Source organism: Agelaius tricolor, unplaced genomic scaffold (assembly GCF_023055355.1).
Source record: "Agelaius tricolor isolate 1412-34295 unplaced genomic scaffold, bAgeTri1.0.p SCAF_36, whole genome shotgun sequence".
In the NCBI taxonomy this organism is placed as follows: Eukaryota; Metazoa; Chordata; class Aves; order Passeriformes; family Icteridae; genus Agelaius; species Agelaius tricolor.
Window position 1 is genome coordinate 848,837 of NW_027269296.1, and position 12,655 is coordinate 861,491.

At 58.5% G+C, this 12,655-nt stretch overlaps 1 protein-coding gene across 2 annotated transcripts; it reads right to left on the reverse strand.

Annotated features, from left to right (window-relative positions):
• Positions 1-297: 297 nt before the first annotated feature.
• Positions 298-11,493, reverse strand: LDLRAP1 (low density lipoprotein receptor adaptor protein 1). 2 transcript variants are annotated; one of them, XM_071453145.1, is made up of 9 exons: positions 11,362-11,493; positions 9,804-9,946; positions 8,576-8,688; positions 7,835-7,949; positions 5,589-5,661; positions 4,897-4,980; positions 3,412-3,539; positions 2,686-2,720; positions 298-2,037 (listed from the first exon to the last, which is right to left on the reverse strand). In XM_071453145.1, exons 1-9 carry the CDS (start codon positions 11,444-11,446, stop codon positions 1,899-1,901), a joined length of 915 nt encoding a protein of 304 aa, XP_071309246.1. In that variant the 5' UTR covers positions 11,447-11,493; the 3' UTR covers positions 298-1,898. The 2 variants fall into 2 exon arrangements, with proteins under 2 accessions (XP_071309246.1, XP_071309245.1); XM_071453144.1 differs by having other exon boundaries at positions 3,412-3,542.
• Positions 11,494-12,655: the final 1,162 nt, after the last annotated feature.

Sequence of the window (12,655 nt, forward strand, 5' to 3'; positions counted from 1 at the left end):
TGATGTTGCTCCTCATGTGCAGGTGAGCCTGAGGCTTCCACCTCCTTTCCTCACAGCCTCAGCTGGAGGCCAAAGCAGCCACACAGGGACAGGCCCTGTGTCCCTCTGTGCCACCTCTGTGTCCCCGTGTGTCACCTCCAGCCCCTGGGAGCAGAGTCCAGCTGAGCCCCCCTGGAATCACCCCCAGGACCTTTCTGATCCCATCCTGCCACGCACCAGGGCCAGGCAGAACCCAGAGACACAAAAGCTGCCACAGGAACCACAGGGGAGATAAATAAAGTGACCCAGCACAGAGCCTCCAAAAAATGGCAGTTTTTATTCCCCTCAGTGCAGAATATTCTTTACAGCATCAGGTTTTCTTAAAAAACAAACAAAACAAACAAAACACTCTGGACACACATAGATAGTGTTGTGAACGTCAGGATCTGCTGCTCTGGGAAAGGACAGGGCAATCCTCACCCTCCATCCTGGGTTCCTGGGAGAGCAGGATGAGTTCCTCACACATCCCAGGAGAGCAGGATGAGTTCCTCACACATCCCAGGTTCCTGGGAGAGCAGGATGTGCTCCTCACACATGCCAGGAGAGCAGGATGAGCTCCTCACCCTCCATCCCAGGTTCCTGGGGAGAGCAGAGCTCCCTGGGGCCAGGGCACAGCCCTGTCAGGACATGGAACTGCACCCTGAACAACCCACAGAGCACAGGTTCCATCTGAGAGACCCCCAACACCTTCTCACGCTCACACCTGGGGGGAAAAACATCTCCAATCTAAGGCAGAGTCACTCAGCTGCTTCCTGCTGAACTCTTCCAGCTGACTGAGAGGGTTTTGCTTCCTTTCTGTGAGCAGTTCTGAGGGAGTTCTAAGGAGCTATCTGGGCAATGAATTAGTGCTTCAAACCCAAGTTACAAATCTATAAAACAGATTAGTACACTTCACATAAGGCCACAAACACTGTGAGGTGTCAGTGAGGCTACTGAGGATGGTTAAACCCAATCTTTAGTGAGCACAAGTTGTACCTCCATGGCTGATTTCAGTCCCAGGGGTAGATGGAGCTTCCTGAGCCCCCTGGGAGCTGTCAGGGAGAGGGGTGGGAGCACCACTGGGCACCAGGTATTGCTGCTGCCTGGCCCCATCCCATCCACTGGGCTGTGGGGCAGGAGCCAGCCCTGGCCAGGCAAACCTGCAGGAACGTGGATCTGAGCTCCTGCTGCTCCTCCCAAGCTGCCCTTCCCAGCAGAATTCAGCAGAACAAACCTTTCCTCCCTGCTGGTTTTGCTTTTAAAGCCAACTTTGGGACCTGGAGTCCCACCAGAGGTGATGAGGGTCAGCCTAGAGCAGAGCTGCAGCGCTGCCAGGGTGGCTCTTTTTGGGTGAAAAGCTTCTGAGGAGAGCTCCAGGCACTGCTCACCCTGGCAATCCGCAGCACTGCTTTCAGTCCAAGCGTTAAAGTGCAAAACTTCTTTGAGTTACAAAAGTCTTTGGGTTAAAAAGGAGCTGGGACCCGCTGGGGCGATGCCCAGACACTGGCACAAAGCAGCAGCTCTGCTCCCTCTGTGGCTCCACGCTGTCAGCAGCTGCTGCAAATCCTCCCTGGCCAGGCAGTGCTGTGCTGTCCCAGGCTGGATCAGTGACACCCAGAGCTGTGTCTGCGCCCACAGAGGGGCTGTGGTGCTGCCTGCAGGAGGAGCAGCCCCTGCAGATGCTCTCCACACCTCCCAGGAGCGTTTGTAAACTGTGAATAAATCTGTCCAAGAGCATCCTGTGGTTTGGGTAAAAAAGCAAGGTACAAAAATCCACGTCAGGCTTCTGAAGCTTTGGTCTGAGCTGGGCTGCGGCACCCTGGGAGGGTTCCCTGCCCACAGCAGGACCCAGGAGGGGCTCAGAGAGGGTTTCTGTGCCCTCAGAACATGAAGAGATCGTCCTGCTCAGCTGGGCTGGGCTCCAGCTGGCTCCAGTGCAGGGGGGACAGAGCCTCTGCAGCCTCCTGAGCCGACAGCCCCGTGTCCAGCTCCTGGGGATTGGTCCTGGACTGCGCCAGCCTGGGGCACAGACACACAGGGAAACAGAGAAACACTGAGAAAAGTACACACAGAGAGATGCACAGAGCAAAAGAAACACAGAGTGATGTGCAGAGGAAAATAAATACAGGGTAATACAGAGAATAATGCACAGAGTAAAATAAATACAGAGTAATACAGAGAATAATGCACAGAGCAAAATAAACACAGAGTGATGTGCAGAGGAAAATAAATACAGGGTAATACAGAGAAAAACAGAGGAAAGCACAGAGTAAAATAAACACAGAGTAATGCAGAGAGTAAAATAAATACAGCCTGGAAAAGCCTCAGCAAGGGGGAGCAGACCCAGGAACTGCTTGGGGAATGAAATTCCCCATCACACACAGCCTCACTCCCTCCATCCTGAAAAGGCTGTCAAAATATTTGACCTCTCATGCAGCCCTAAAGCCTCCCCTTCTATCACCAGCTGAGGCACCGGGGGCAGGTCAGATCAGAGCCTGGTGAGATTCAGGAGCATCGTGAACATTATTAACAAACAAACAGCCATTATTAACAAACAGCCATTATTAACAAACAGCCATGGCCCTGGGGCTGCTCCCCTGCTGAACTCCAGGGAGGGCTGAGAGTTTGAGATTTACCTCGAGGGAGGGATGAGAGTTTGAGAATTACCTTGAGAACGCCTCGTCCAGGCCATCATCCATCTCCTTTGTGAAGGGATCAAAAGAGAGACAAGTAGTTGCTAAGAGAACTGCACAGAAGTGCATTTAGAGACCTGGCTCTGCACTCAGACAAAGAAATATCTCTGCCTGTTGGATCCTGAGTGCCTCAGCCACCTCCTCTGCAATCTGCCTCCTCTGCAGGGCAAAGGGGAACCCCGGGCTTTGGCCCTTCCTGCACCCCAAAGGGGCTGAGCCCGCCCCAGCTCCATCCAGGAGAACAGCAGGGATGGGAATCACCCCCAAATCACCCCCAAAGGGGCTGAGCCCGCCCCAGCTCCATCCAGGAGAGCAGCAGGGATGGAAATCACCCCCAAATCACCCCCAAAGGGGCTGAGCCCGCCCCAGCTCCACCCAGAACAGCAGCAGGGATGGAAATCACCCCCAAATCACCCCCAAAGGGGCTGATCCTGCCCCAGCTCCATCCAGGACAGCAGCAGGGATGGAAATCACCCCCAAAGGGGCTGATCCTGCCCCAGCTCCATCCAGGAGAGCAGCAGGGATGGAAATCACCCCCAGATCACCCCCAAATCCCTCCCCTGACCCTCCCAGCCCTGCAGGTCCTGCTGCCAGGAGGGACCCGACACTCTGAGCTGTGGCCCCTCCCGGAGCAGCCCAGGCCCCCCAGAGCTCCCAGTTTGGCCCAGTTTGGCCCTGGGGCCCCCTGGCTGTCCCTTACCCACTCCAGGTTGTTGTTGACCGAGGGGCTGGGCCCAAAGCTGCTGTTGTCCAGCGCTGGGGGCTCGGTGCCGCTGCCCAGGGGGGACCTGCCCGGCTCCTCCAGGTCCAGCAGGTTCCCCAGGGCTGCTGCTGAGGGCAGAGCAGGGGGAATGAGGGGAGAGGAGCAGAGCAACAGAGGCACAGCCAAACCCCCTGCAGGAGTCACCTCCCTGCACCAAACCCGGGCAGGATGGACCCAGGTCTGAGCTCTGAGGGGCTGCACCCACCCCACCGGGGGGCACAGGCATCATTTATGGAAAACCCTTTCCTCAGGATTGCTCCTCCTGAGAGGCCTCAGGAACAAATGTACCCAATGGTTATCTGCTGCTGTGGAATGCAACAGGTGCATCTGGGATTGGGCTCATGTGGATGTTTCTAATCAATGGCCAATCACAGCCCAGCTGGCTCGGACTCTCTGAGCCACAAGCTTTTGTTATTCATTCTTTCCTATTCTATTCTTAGCCAGCCTTCTGATGAAATCCTTTCTTCTATTCTTTTAGTGTAGTTTCAATATAATATATATCATAAAATAATAAATCAGCCTTGTGAAACATGGAGTCAGATCCGTCTCTTCCCTCATCCTCAGACCCCATGAACACAATCACACTGGGGCTGTGGTTCAGCTCCTGAGGAGCTTTGGGAAGGCTCCTGGGTGCCCAGTGATGCTCAGGGTGAGCCCCAGGCCAGAGCAGCTCCTGGGCAGCATCCTCAGCTCAGCCCAGACCATCCCACAGGGTTTTATGGGCTGAGCCCTGCCCTGGGTGCAGCTCAGAGCCTGCCCTGGGCTGGGGCAGGAGCACCCAGGGAGGTGCTGAGCTCATCCCCACAGCCCTGGCAGCCCCAGGTGCCACCCTTGGCAGAGGAGATTCTGCAGCCCTGGAATTCCTGCAACCACTGAGACCCCTGAGATCAACCACTGAAACCCCTGAAATAAATGAAATTCCTGAGATCAATCCCTGAAACCTGCAGCCCTCCCAGGCACGGGCAGGAGGTGCCAGCCTGGCAGGGAGTTTAAGCCCAGCCCAGTTTAAGGCTGTTTTTTCCTCTGTGCCAAATCCTCTTATCTCGTGGCCAGCATGGGGAGGGATGAGCCTCCTGTCCCACTTCTGCCTGCCCTGCACTGGACTGGGAGGGGGACATTCCCATCCCTTGGGGACAATCCCCATGGCCCACAGGACATCCCCATCCCTCAGGGACACCACTGTGCTGCTCAGGGACAGTCCCCATCCCTCAGGGACAATCCCATTCCCTGCTCAGGGACAGTCCCCATCCCTCAGGGACACCCCTGTGCTGTTCAGGGACACTCCCCACCCATCAGGGACATCCCTGCTCTGTTCAGGGACAGTCCTCATCCCTTGGGGACAATCCCATTCCCTGTTCAGGGACAATTCCCCACCCCTTGGGGACAATCCCCAGCCCAGGCTCTGCTCTGTGCCTCGCTCACCTGTGCCAGGGTGGGCAGGAGCTCCTGAGCCGGGGCTGCTCGTCCCTTCTGCTGCCAGGATGGACCTTTCCCTCTTCTCCTTCTCTGCACAACAGGAGGAGAGGCCATCACTGCCTGCAGGGAGCAGGGACAGGGGGGACAGCGGGGCCAGGGCCACCCTGCTGCTCCTGCCAGCCCAGGGAAGGGGACAGCACCAACCCCAGGGGCTCTGAGGCACCCAGGCCCTGCAGGGCAGGAGTGGCACTGGGATATTTTCACATTCCTGCCAGGATTTCTTCTCCTGGGAAGCCTCAGCTGCTCCACGTTTTGCTCCTCTGGAATGTGATCTGGAGAACTGTTCACCCAGCATGGGAATTGTTCTTAATTAATGGCCAGCCCCAGACAGCTGGGTGTCTGTCATGGCATTTTATCATCATTCTTTTCCAGCCTTCTGATGTCTCCTTTCTCTTTCTTTAGCATAGTTTTAACACAGCATTTTCTTTTAATATAATATATATCACAAAATGATAAATCAGCCTTCTGAAACATGGAGTCAAATTCTCATCTCTTCCCTTGCTGGGGTTGCCTGCAAGTTCCACCCAGGAGCACAGCCCAGACCTGCCTGGGTTTACAGCAAGGAAAGCTGGAAATGTGGGAGGCAGGGGAGGGAACAGCCTGGGCTGAGCAGGGCAGGGACACAAACTCCAACTCACCTTCCTTTGCTGCCTGCCAGAACTCAAAGGCCAGCCTGAAAGCCTGGGCCACGGTCAGGGTGACAGCCTGGGCCTGGGGACAGACAGCAGGACAGGCTGAGACCTCTGAGAGCACTGAGATCAATCACTGCAATTACTGAGATCAAACACTGAAATCACTCAAATTACTGAGATCTCTGAAATCACTGAGATCAATGAAATCACTGAGATCAATCACTGAAACCTCTGAAATTACTGAAATCAATGAGATCAATCACTGATACCCCCGAAATAAATGAAATTACTGAGATCAATGGCATCACTGAGATCAATGACTGAAATTATTGAGATCTTGGAAATTACCGAAATCAATGAGATCAATGAAATTACTGAGATCAATCACTGAAACCTCTGAAATCACTGAAACCACTGAGACCCCTGAGATCAATCACTGATACCCCTGAAATAAATGAAATTACTGAAATCAATTACATCACTGAGATCAATCCCTGAGATCTCTGAAATCAATCACTGAAATAACTGAGATCACTGAAATTACTGAGATCAATGACATCACTGAGATCAATCCCTGAGCTCTCTGAAATCATTGAAACCACTGGCAGCCCCCAGGGACATGGGGGGGACACAAACAGGGCACAGCACCCCCAAAACCAGGCAGGGGGGACAGGGGGACCCCCAAAACCGGGCAGGGGGGACAGGGGGACCCCCAGAGGCAGCAGTGCCAGTTAAGGAGGGCTCATTGGGACGTTGGAGTTATTTACATCCTTGATGGGAGTGCAAATGCTTTATGGCAAAAAAAAAACCCCTTAAATATGGTAATTAAGTATGAAACTCCTCACAGCTGTTTACAATTTAAGCTGTCACATCTGAATCAAGTTTAATAGGCCCAGCTACTGTTGAGAATTACCCAGGAACTAAAAATATGGGCTAATTACATGGCTGTGCCTGGGGGCTGTGGTGCAGCCAGAGCCCCTGCCCTGGCTCCAGGCTGGGAGCAGGGATCACCTCAGCAGCAGGATGTTCCTGCACCTTACAGAGCAGGAAAAAGGAAATTATTCCCAGGTTTTTTTCACCACAAAAGGCTCTGGAGAACTTTATTTGGAGGGGGATGCACTGAGCTGATGCAGCACTGAGATAATTCTTTTAGCAGCAGGAAGATTTAAATTTTAATTTGCAGAGCGAGGCTTATCTTGGCCGTGCCAGGATGGGAGCACAGGAGGGACAACTTGTAGCTGCCATTATTGTCCCCAGGGGAAAGAAAGGAGCTGGGAGAGGCAGGGAATGTGAACAGAGCTCCAGGCACAGCAGGGAGGCTGCTGAGGATGGCCAGGAATGGCTGGGAATGGCACCAGAGGGGATCTGGGACACCCTGTCCCCATGCAGAGGCACCAGGGAGGGATGGCTGGGGGCAGAGGGGTCTGAGCTGCCCTTGCCCTGCCCTAAAGGCCCTTGGGTTTAGGGGAGGGGGCTCAGGGCTCCACCAGACACCCCAGGGCTCCCCTCACCCCTCTCCTCCCTCGGGTCACCGGGTCCCTTCCCCTCCTGGAGCACTGAAACAGCAGGGAAAGGTCCAGGAGGGCTCTGAGCCCATCCCAGAGCCAGGCCTGTGCTCTGAGCCCCTCCCCAGCCCAGGTCAGGCTCTCCTGATGTCACAGACACATTTATAGAAAATCCTTTCCTTGGGATTGCTCCTCCTGAGAAGCTGAGAGGCCTCAGGAACAAAATGTAACCAATGGTTATCTGCTGCTGTGGAATGCAACAGGTGCATCTGGGATTGGGCTCATGGGGTTGTTTCTAATTAATGGCCAATCACAGCCCAGCTGGCTCAGACTGTCTGGTCAGTCACAAGCCTTTGTTATTCATTCTTTCCTTTTCTACTCTACTTTTAGCATAGTTTTAATGTAATATATATCATAAAATAATAAATCAGCCTTCTGAACCATGGAGTCAGATCCTCCTCTCTTCCCTCATCCTCAGACCCCATGGACACGGTCACATCCTGAGGGCAGGGCACGGCCCCAGCTGCAAAGATGTCCCTGAATGTGTGCAGGGAGCCCCAGCAGGGTCCCCTGGGCTCCCAATGCCCCTGCCCAGGGCCTCAGGGGCTGCAGCAGCACCGGGAGGCGCCCCTGGGGCAGGCTCAGCTCCTCACAGCCCCAGCCCGGCCCAGCTGGGATCAGCTCTGGGCAGTGCTGAGCCTTCCTCCCAGCCCTCCTCCTCCTCCTGCTGTCCCTGCCCTCACTGACCATCTTCCTCTTGGGGCACAGGAAGGCGTGGCACTCCAGGCTCTCGCTCTGCTGGCTCTGGGCGATGTAGGCAAACACTTTGTCATGGGCCTTGTCTGCTGTGCAGTACGAGATCCTGGAACACACCAACAGCCCGGGATGGGCGCTGGGGCAGCCTCCAGAACCCCCTGGGGCTGCCACAGGAGCTGCCCAGAACGGGGTGGGCAGGGGGAGAAGCCAGGGTGGGGGCGTGGGTGAGACCCATGGGCTCCACAGGGAGAGGGGGGAGAAGAGAAGGGAGAAAAGAGAAGGGAACAGGAGGGAGAAAAGAGAAGGGAACAGGAGGGAGAAAAGAGAAGGGAACAGGAGGGAGAAAAGAGAAGGGAACAGGAGGGAGAGAAGACAGAAAAGAAAAGAAGAGGAAATGTCTTTTCCACACTGTGGGACAGGACAGGCTAGAGAAGGGGAAGCTTCCAGCAGAGCAGCTCCTCACCGTGCTCTGCCTCAGAAGGTTTTCCCTGGAGGGTGAGGAAGGAGAAAGGAGCTGAGCTCAGCCTGGGGTTTCACCCTGAGGCAGGGGCAGGAGGTGATGCAGGGTGCCCAGATCATCCCAGGGCTGGGGTTTGCAGGTGCTCAGGATGCTCCCCGAGCTCAGGGGATGTGGGAGGAAGGCTCAGCCTCCTCCCTGAGCCTCCCACAGCTGTGCCCCAGGCAGGGGTGCTGAGCAGCAGCCCTGGGGCCCAGCAGAGCCCCTGCACCCACCTGTAAATGGAGATGTTCTCGATGAGCTCGCTGGTCCTGCTGTCCCTGAGCACAATCCCCCGCGGTGACACCTTCAGGGTCACCTTCTGCAGCTTCTTCCCACTTGCCTTGGCCTTGGGGAGGGACAGAGGGAGGGGAAGGCCCAGGCTTGAACCCCGGCACCTCCAAAGGTGTGGGAGCAGCTGGGGATGCACTCTGCTCTCACAGTGTGCTCAACCCTTCCCTTCCCTTCCCTGTCAGCGGGCAGGAACACAGGAACACACCTCACCAGGCAGCACAGGCACTGCCAGCCATTATTAACATGTTACATGTCCCCAGGGCCACCAGCACGGCCACAGGAGCTGGCAGCAGGACAGGCCTGGCACGCCTGGGCTCCCGGGTGCTGCCAAACCCCGCTCCAGTGGCAAATGGACACAACATCAGCTCCCAACCAGACTTTGGCAGCCACTTTCCCTCCTTTACTGGCCTGGTGCTCTCAGCCTGCAGCTCACACCCAGCTGGAGCCAGGCTGGAATCCTCAGCCCCATTCCCTGGGGGATTCTGAGTCCCTTGGGCGCCTCAAAGCCCTGCCCAGAGCAGTCCTGCCCCAGCCCTGCAATTCCCTCTGGCCCTGGTCCAGCTCAGGAGAGGATCCAGCACTGCCCACCCCACTGAGCTTTATGGCTCTGCCTCAGTCACTTTTATAGGGGTTTAAAGAAGCCTTAATTTCACCCAGAGCCTGGTGAGCTGGGAGGCTCCGAGCTGGAGAGGGCTGGGAATTGGGGGATTCAGGAATTCCACCCCTCTGAGGTCCCCGTGGGACAGAGCCCGTGTTGGCTGGGACCTGTCCTGCTCCCTTCCCCTCTCTGCCCTCCAAATCCTGGAAGGAAAGCCCAGAGCAGCCCTGGCCACACTCCAAACCCTGCCCCAGCCCCGGGGCAGGCTGCCTGCAGCAGGTCAGAGCCTCCTCACACAGCCCAGCTTATCACAGCAGCCAGAGCTCAGCACGCTCCAGCCTGGCCCAGAGAGCCCCATCCCACAGCCTGGGCTGGTCCCAGGGGCTCCCAGAGCCTGGAACTGTCTGCAGTGCCCCCCACACCCCTGGAGGGGCTGCAGCTGCAACCCCAGCCCCACGAGCTGCAAATCCCAATTTCCCCCAGCTGCAGCTCTGAAACTCCTCCCTGTGGGACCCCCCCCAAGGGCCAGCAGGGCCACCTGGTGACCCTTGGGGACACCTGGGGACACTCACGGTGGCCACGATCCTTTTGACAGCGGCTGCAGAGAGCTCCTCTCCCTTGGGCTGCTCCACCAGGGTCATGCCCAGGTACTTGAGGCTGAAGAGCATCCCCTCCAGCAGCGTCTCCCTCGTGTCTGTCCAGTTCTCAGGCAGCTCTGGGGACACACGGGAGGCTCTGGAGTCACAAACTCACGGCAGCAGCACTTCAGCCACCAGGTGCTCAGCTGGGAGCCTCCCCTGCAGCTCTCCAAGGCACCAAAACAAACCCCAAAACGTTTTCCATGCCAAACCCTTCAGGAGCCCCCAGTTTACCTGGGAGCCACCTCGTGCCCTGACCCTGCAAAGCTTCACCTGCACAAGGAGGCTAAAATGGGATTTGCTGCTAATCCCGGGCAGCTGCTGGGAGCCAGGTGAGGGGAATGATCCCCCCCAGGCCTGAGGAGCCCCCCAGGAGCAGAGGGCTCTGCTCTCCCCTTGGAAACCAGCACTGAACTGTTCCCCAAAGTGCTGGGGGGGAAAGGAGGGTTCGAAATACAGGGACAGGTGTGGGGCCAAGGTGAAAATCAGGTGGGGGTTCCTAAACCTGAAATTCCACCCCGGAGCCAGCTGGGACGGGCAGCTCGAGGGCTTTGCCCCCCGGTGTCCCCAGGCCAGCCCGTTCGTGTCCCCCCGGTCCCGCTGTAACCCGGGCCGGGTCGGTCCCACGGGATCAGCGACAGCCGCGGGTTCGGTGTGGCCGGGGGGGTGCGGGGTGGCCCCTCCGGGCCCGGTGCCCCCCCCGGCAGGGCCCGCTCGCCACGGGGCCATCGATCGGTGAGCGGGACGAGGTCACAGCGCGCCCGCCGGGCTCCGGCCCTTGGCCCGCGCTGGGGGACACAGGGATACAGGGGAATACAGGGACAGGGGGACACGGGGACAGGGGGGACACGGGGATACAGGGGAATACAGGGACAGGGGGGACACGGGGACAGGGGGGACACGGGGACAGGGGGGACACGGGGACCCCCAGCCAGCCCCGCCGCCGCCGCCGGGGAAGGGGCGCAAGGAGCGCGGGGCGGAGCGAACAGCGCGGCGGAAAGTGGGGCTGAAAGTGAGAAAAGAGCGACGAGAAAGCGAAAGAGGAGGCAGAGAGAGAGCAGGGGGCTGGGGGAAGAGAGGGGACGGGGACAGAGCGGAGAGAGGGGAAGGGGCAAGGACCGGAGCAGCGGAGCGGGGCCCGGGCGGGACCCGGGGCAGGGAGCGGGGCCCGGGGCAGGGAGCGGGGCCCGGGGCAGGGAGCGGGGCCCGGGCGGGATCCGGGGCAGGGAGCGGGGCCCGGAGCGGGGTGCGGGATGCGGGGCCCGGGCGAGATGCGGGGCAGGGAGCGGGGCCCGGGGCAGGAGCGGGGTGCCGGATGCGGGACCCGGAGCAGGGCTCGGGGCAGGGAGCGGGACCCGGAGCGGAGCGCGGGATGCGGGGCCCGGGACAGAATGCGGGGAGCGGGAGCCGGGCGGGATGCGGGGAGCGGGGCCCGGGGCAGGGATCGGGCAGGGAGCGGGGCCCGGGGCAGGGAGCGGGGCTCGGCTCTCACTCTTGTGCCGCCCGCCGGCCCAGGACGGTTTGTGCACGCTGGGGCTCCTCAGCAGGGCCCGGCCCGCGGACTTGAGCGCGTCCATCCCGGCCCGGCCCCGCCGCAAACTTTTCCTGCGGCGCCAGCGCTGACCGCGTCCGGGGGCGGGGCTATGCAAATGAGCGCTGACGTCAGCGTACCACGCCCTGTACCACGCCCACCCCCGCCCCGGGACCCGGAGCGCTGCGGGACCCCAAAAACTCTGCGGGGTCCTAAAAACTGTGCGGGGTTCCTAAAGTTGTGCAAGGTCCCAAAAACTGTGCAGGGTCCCAAAAGTTCTGCGGGATCCCAAAAGTTCTGAGAGGTCCCAAAAACTGTGCGGAGTCCCTAAAGTTGTGCAGGGTCCCAAAAACTCCGCGGGGACTCAAAGCTCCTCGGGGTCCCTAAAGCCGTGCAGGGTCCCTAAAGCACTGCGGGGTCCTCAAAACTCCACAGAGACCCAAAAGTTCTGCGGGGTCCCAAAAACTGTGCGAGGTCCCCAAAGCTCCTCGGGGGACCTAAAAGCTGGGCAGGGTCCCCAAAACTCCGCAGAGTTCCCAAAGCTCCTTGGGGACCCTAAAGCTCCTCGGGGTCCCCAGGTCTGACAGCCCTGTGGGGACACCGTGACCCGGCCACACCCAGGGCCTGTGGGTGCCCCCCAAAATCAGGAGTTGCTTCTCCGCACGGATCTCGCCCCAAATCCCTCCTCCACACAGCTGTGGGTGCAGCTCCGCAGGGATCCCCCCCTTCCCCACTCAAATTTAGGGCCAGGACCCCCCTCTGCTCGCTCCATGACCCCAACAAAGTTGTGTTTGCCCCAGGAGGGGTTTGGTGGCCCGGGCTGGGGTGGGATATTGGGATGTCCTGCCTGAGCAGCCACCCTGGCGTCACCAACGTGTCACCAACTGCTGAGCACGCCATGGAATGGGAGATCAAAGCCCTCGCAGGCTTTCCGAAATGAAAGGATAAAAAAGAGGAGGTGAAAGCCCAGAGGAAACAGGAGCAGCTTGGGAAAGGGGAGCTGAGCCCTGAGAGGGGCTCGTTCCTCCTGCAGCTCCTCCCAGCACGGGCTCAAACTGCCCTGGCAGCTGAGGGAAACTTGGCTGGAACGGTTCTGTGCTGGCTGGGATTTCCTCTCCCGGGGTCAGAAGAGAGGGACCAGGGATTCAGTCACTTATTCGGGTTAATTCTGCTCTTTGTGACGAGGAATCCAGGCCTGTGTTAAACTGGATTAGTTTTACCGACAGTGCTGGAGCTCCCAGACTGACACCAGCAC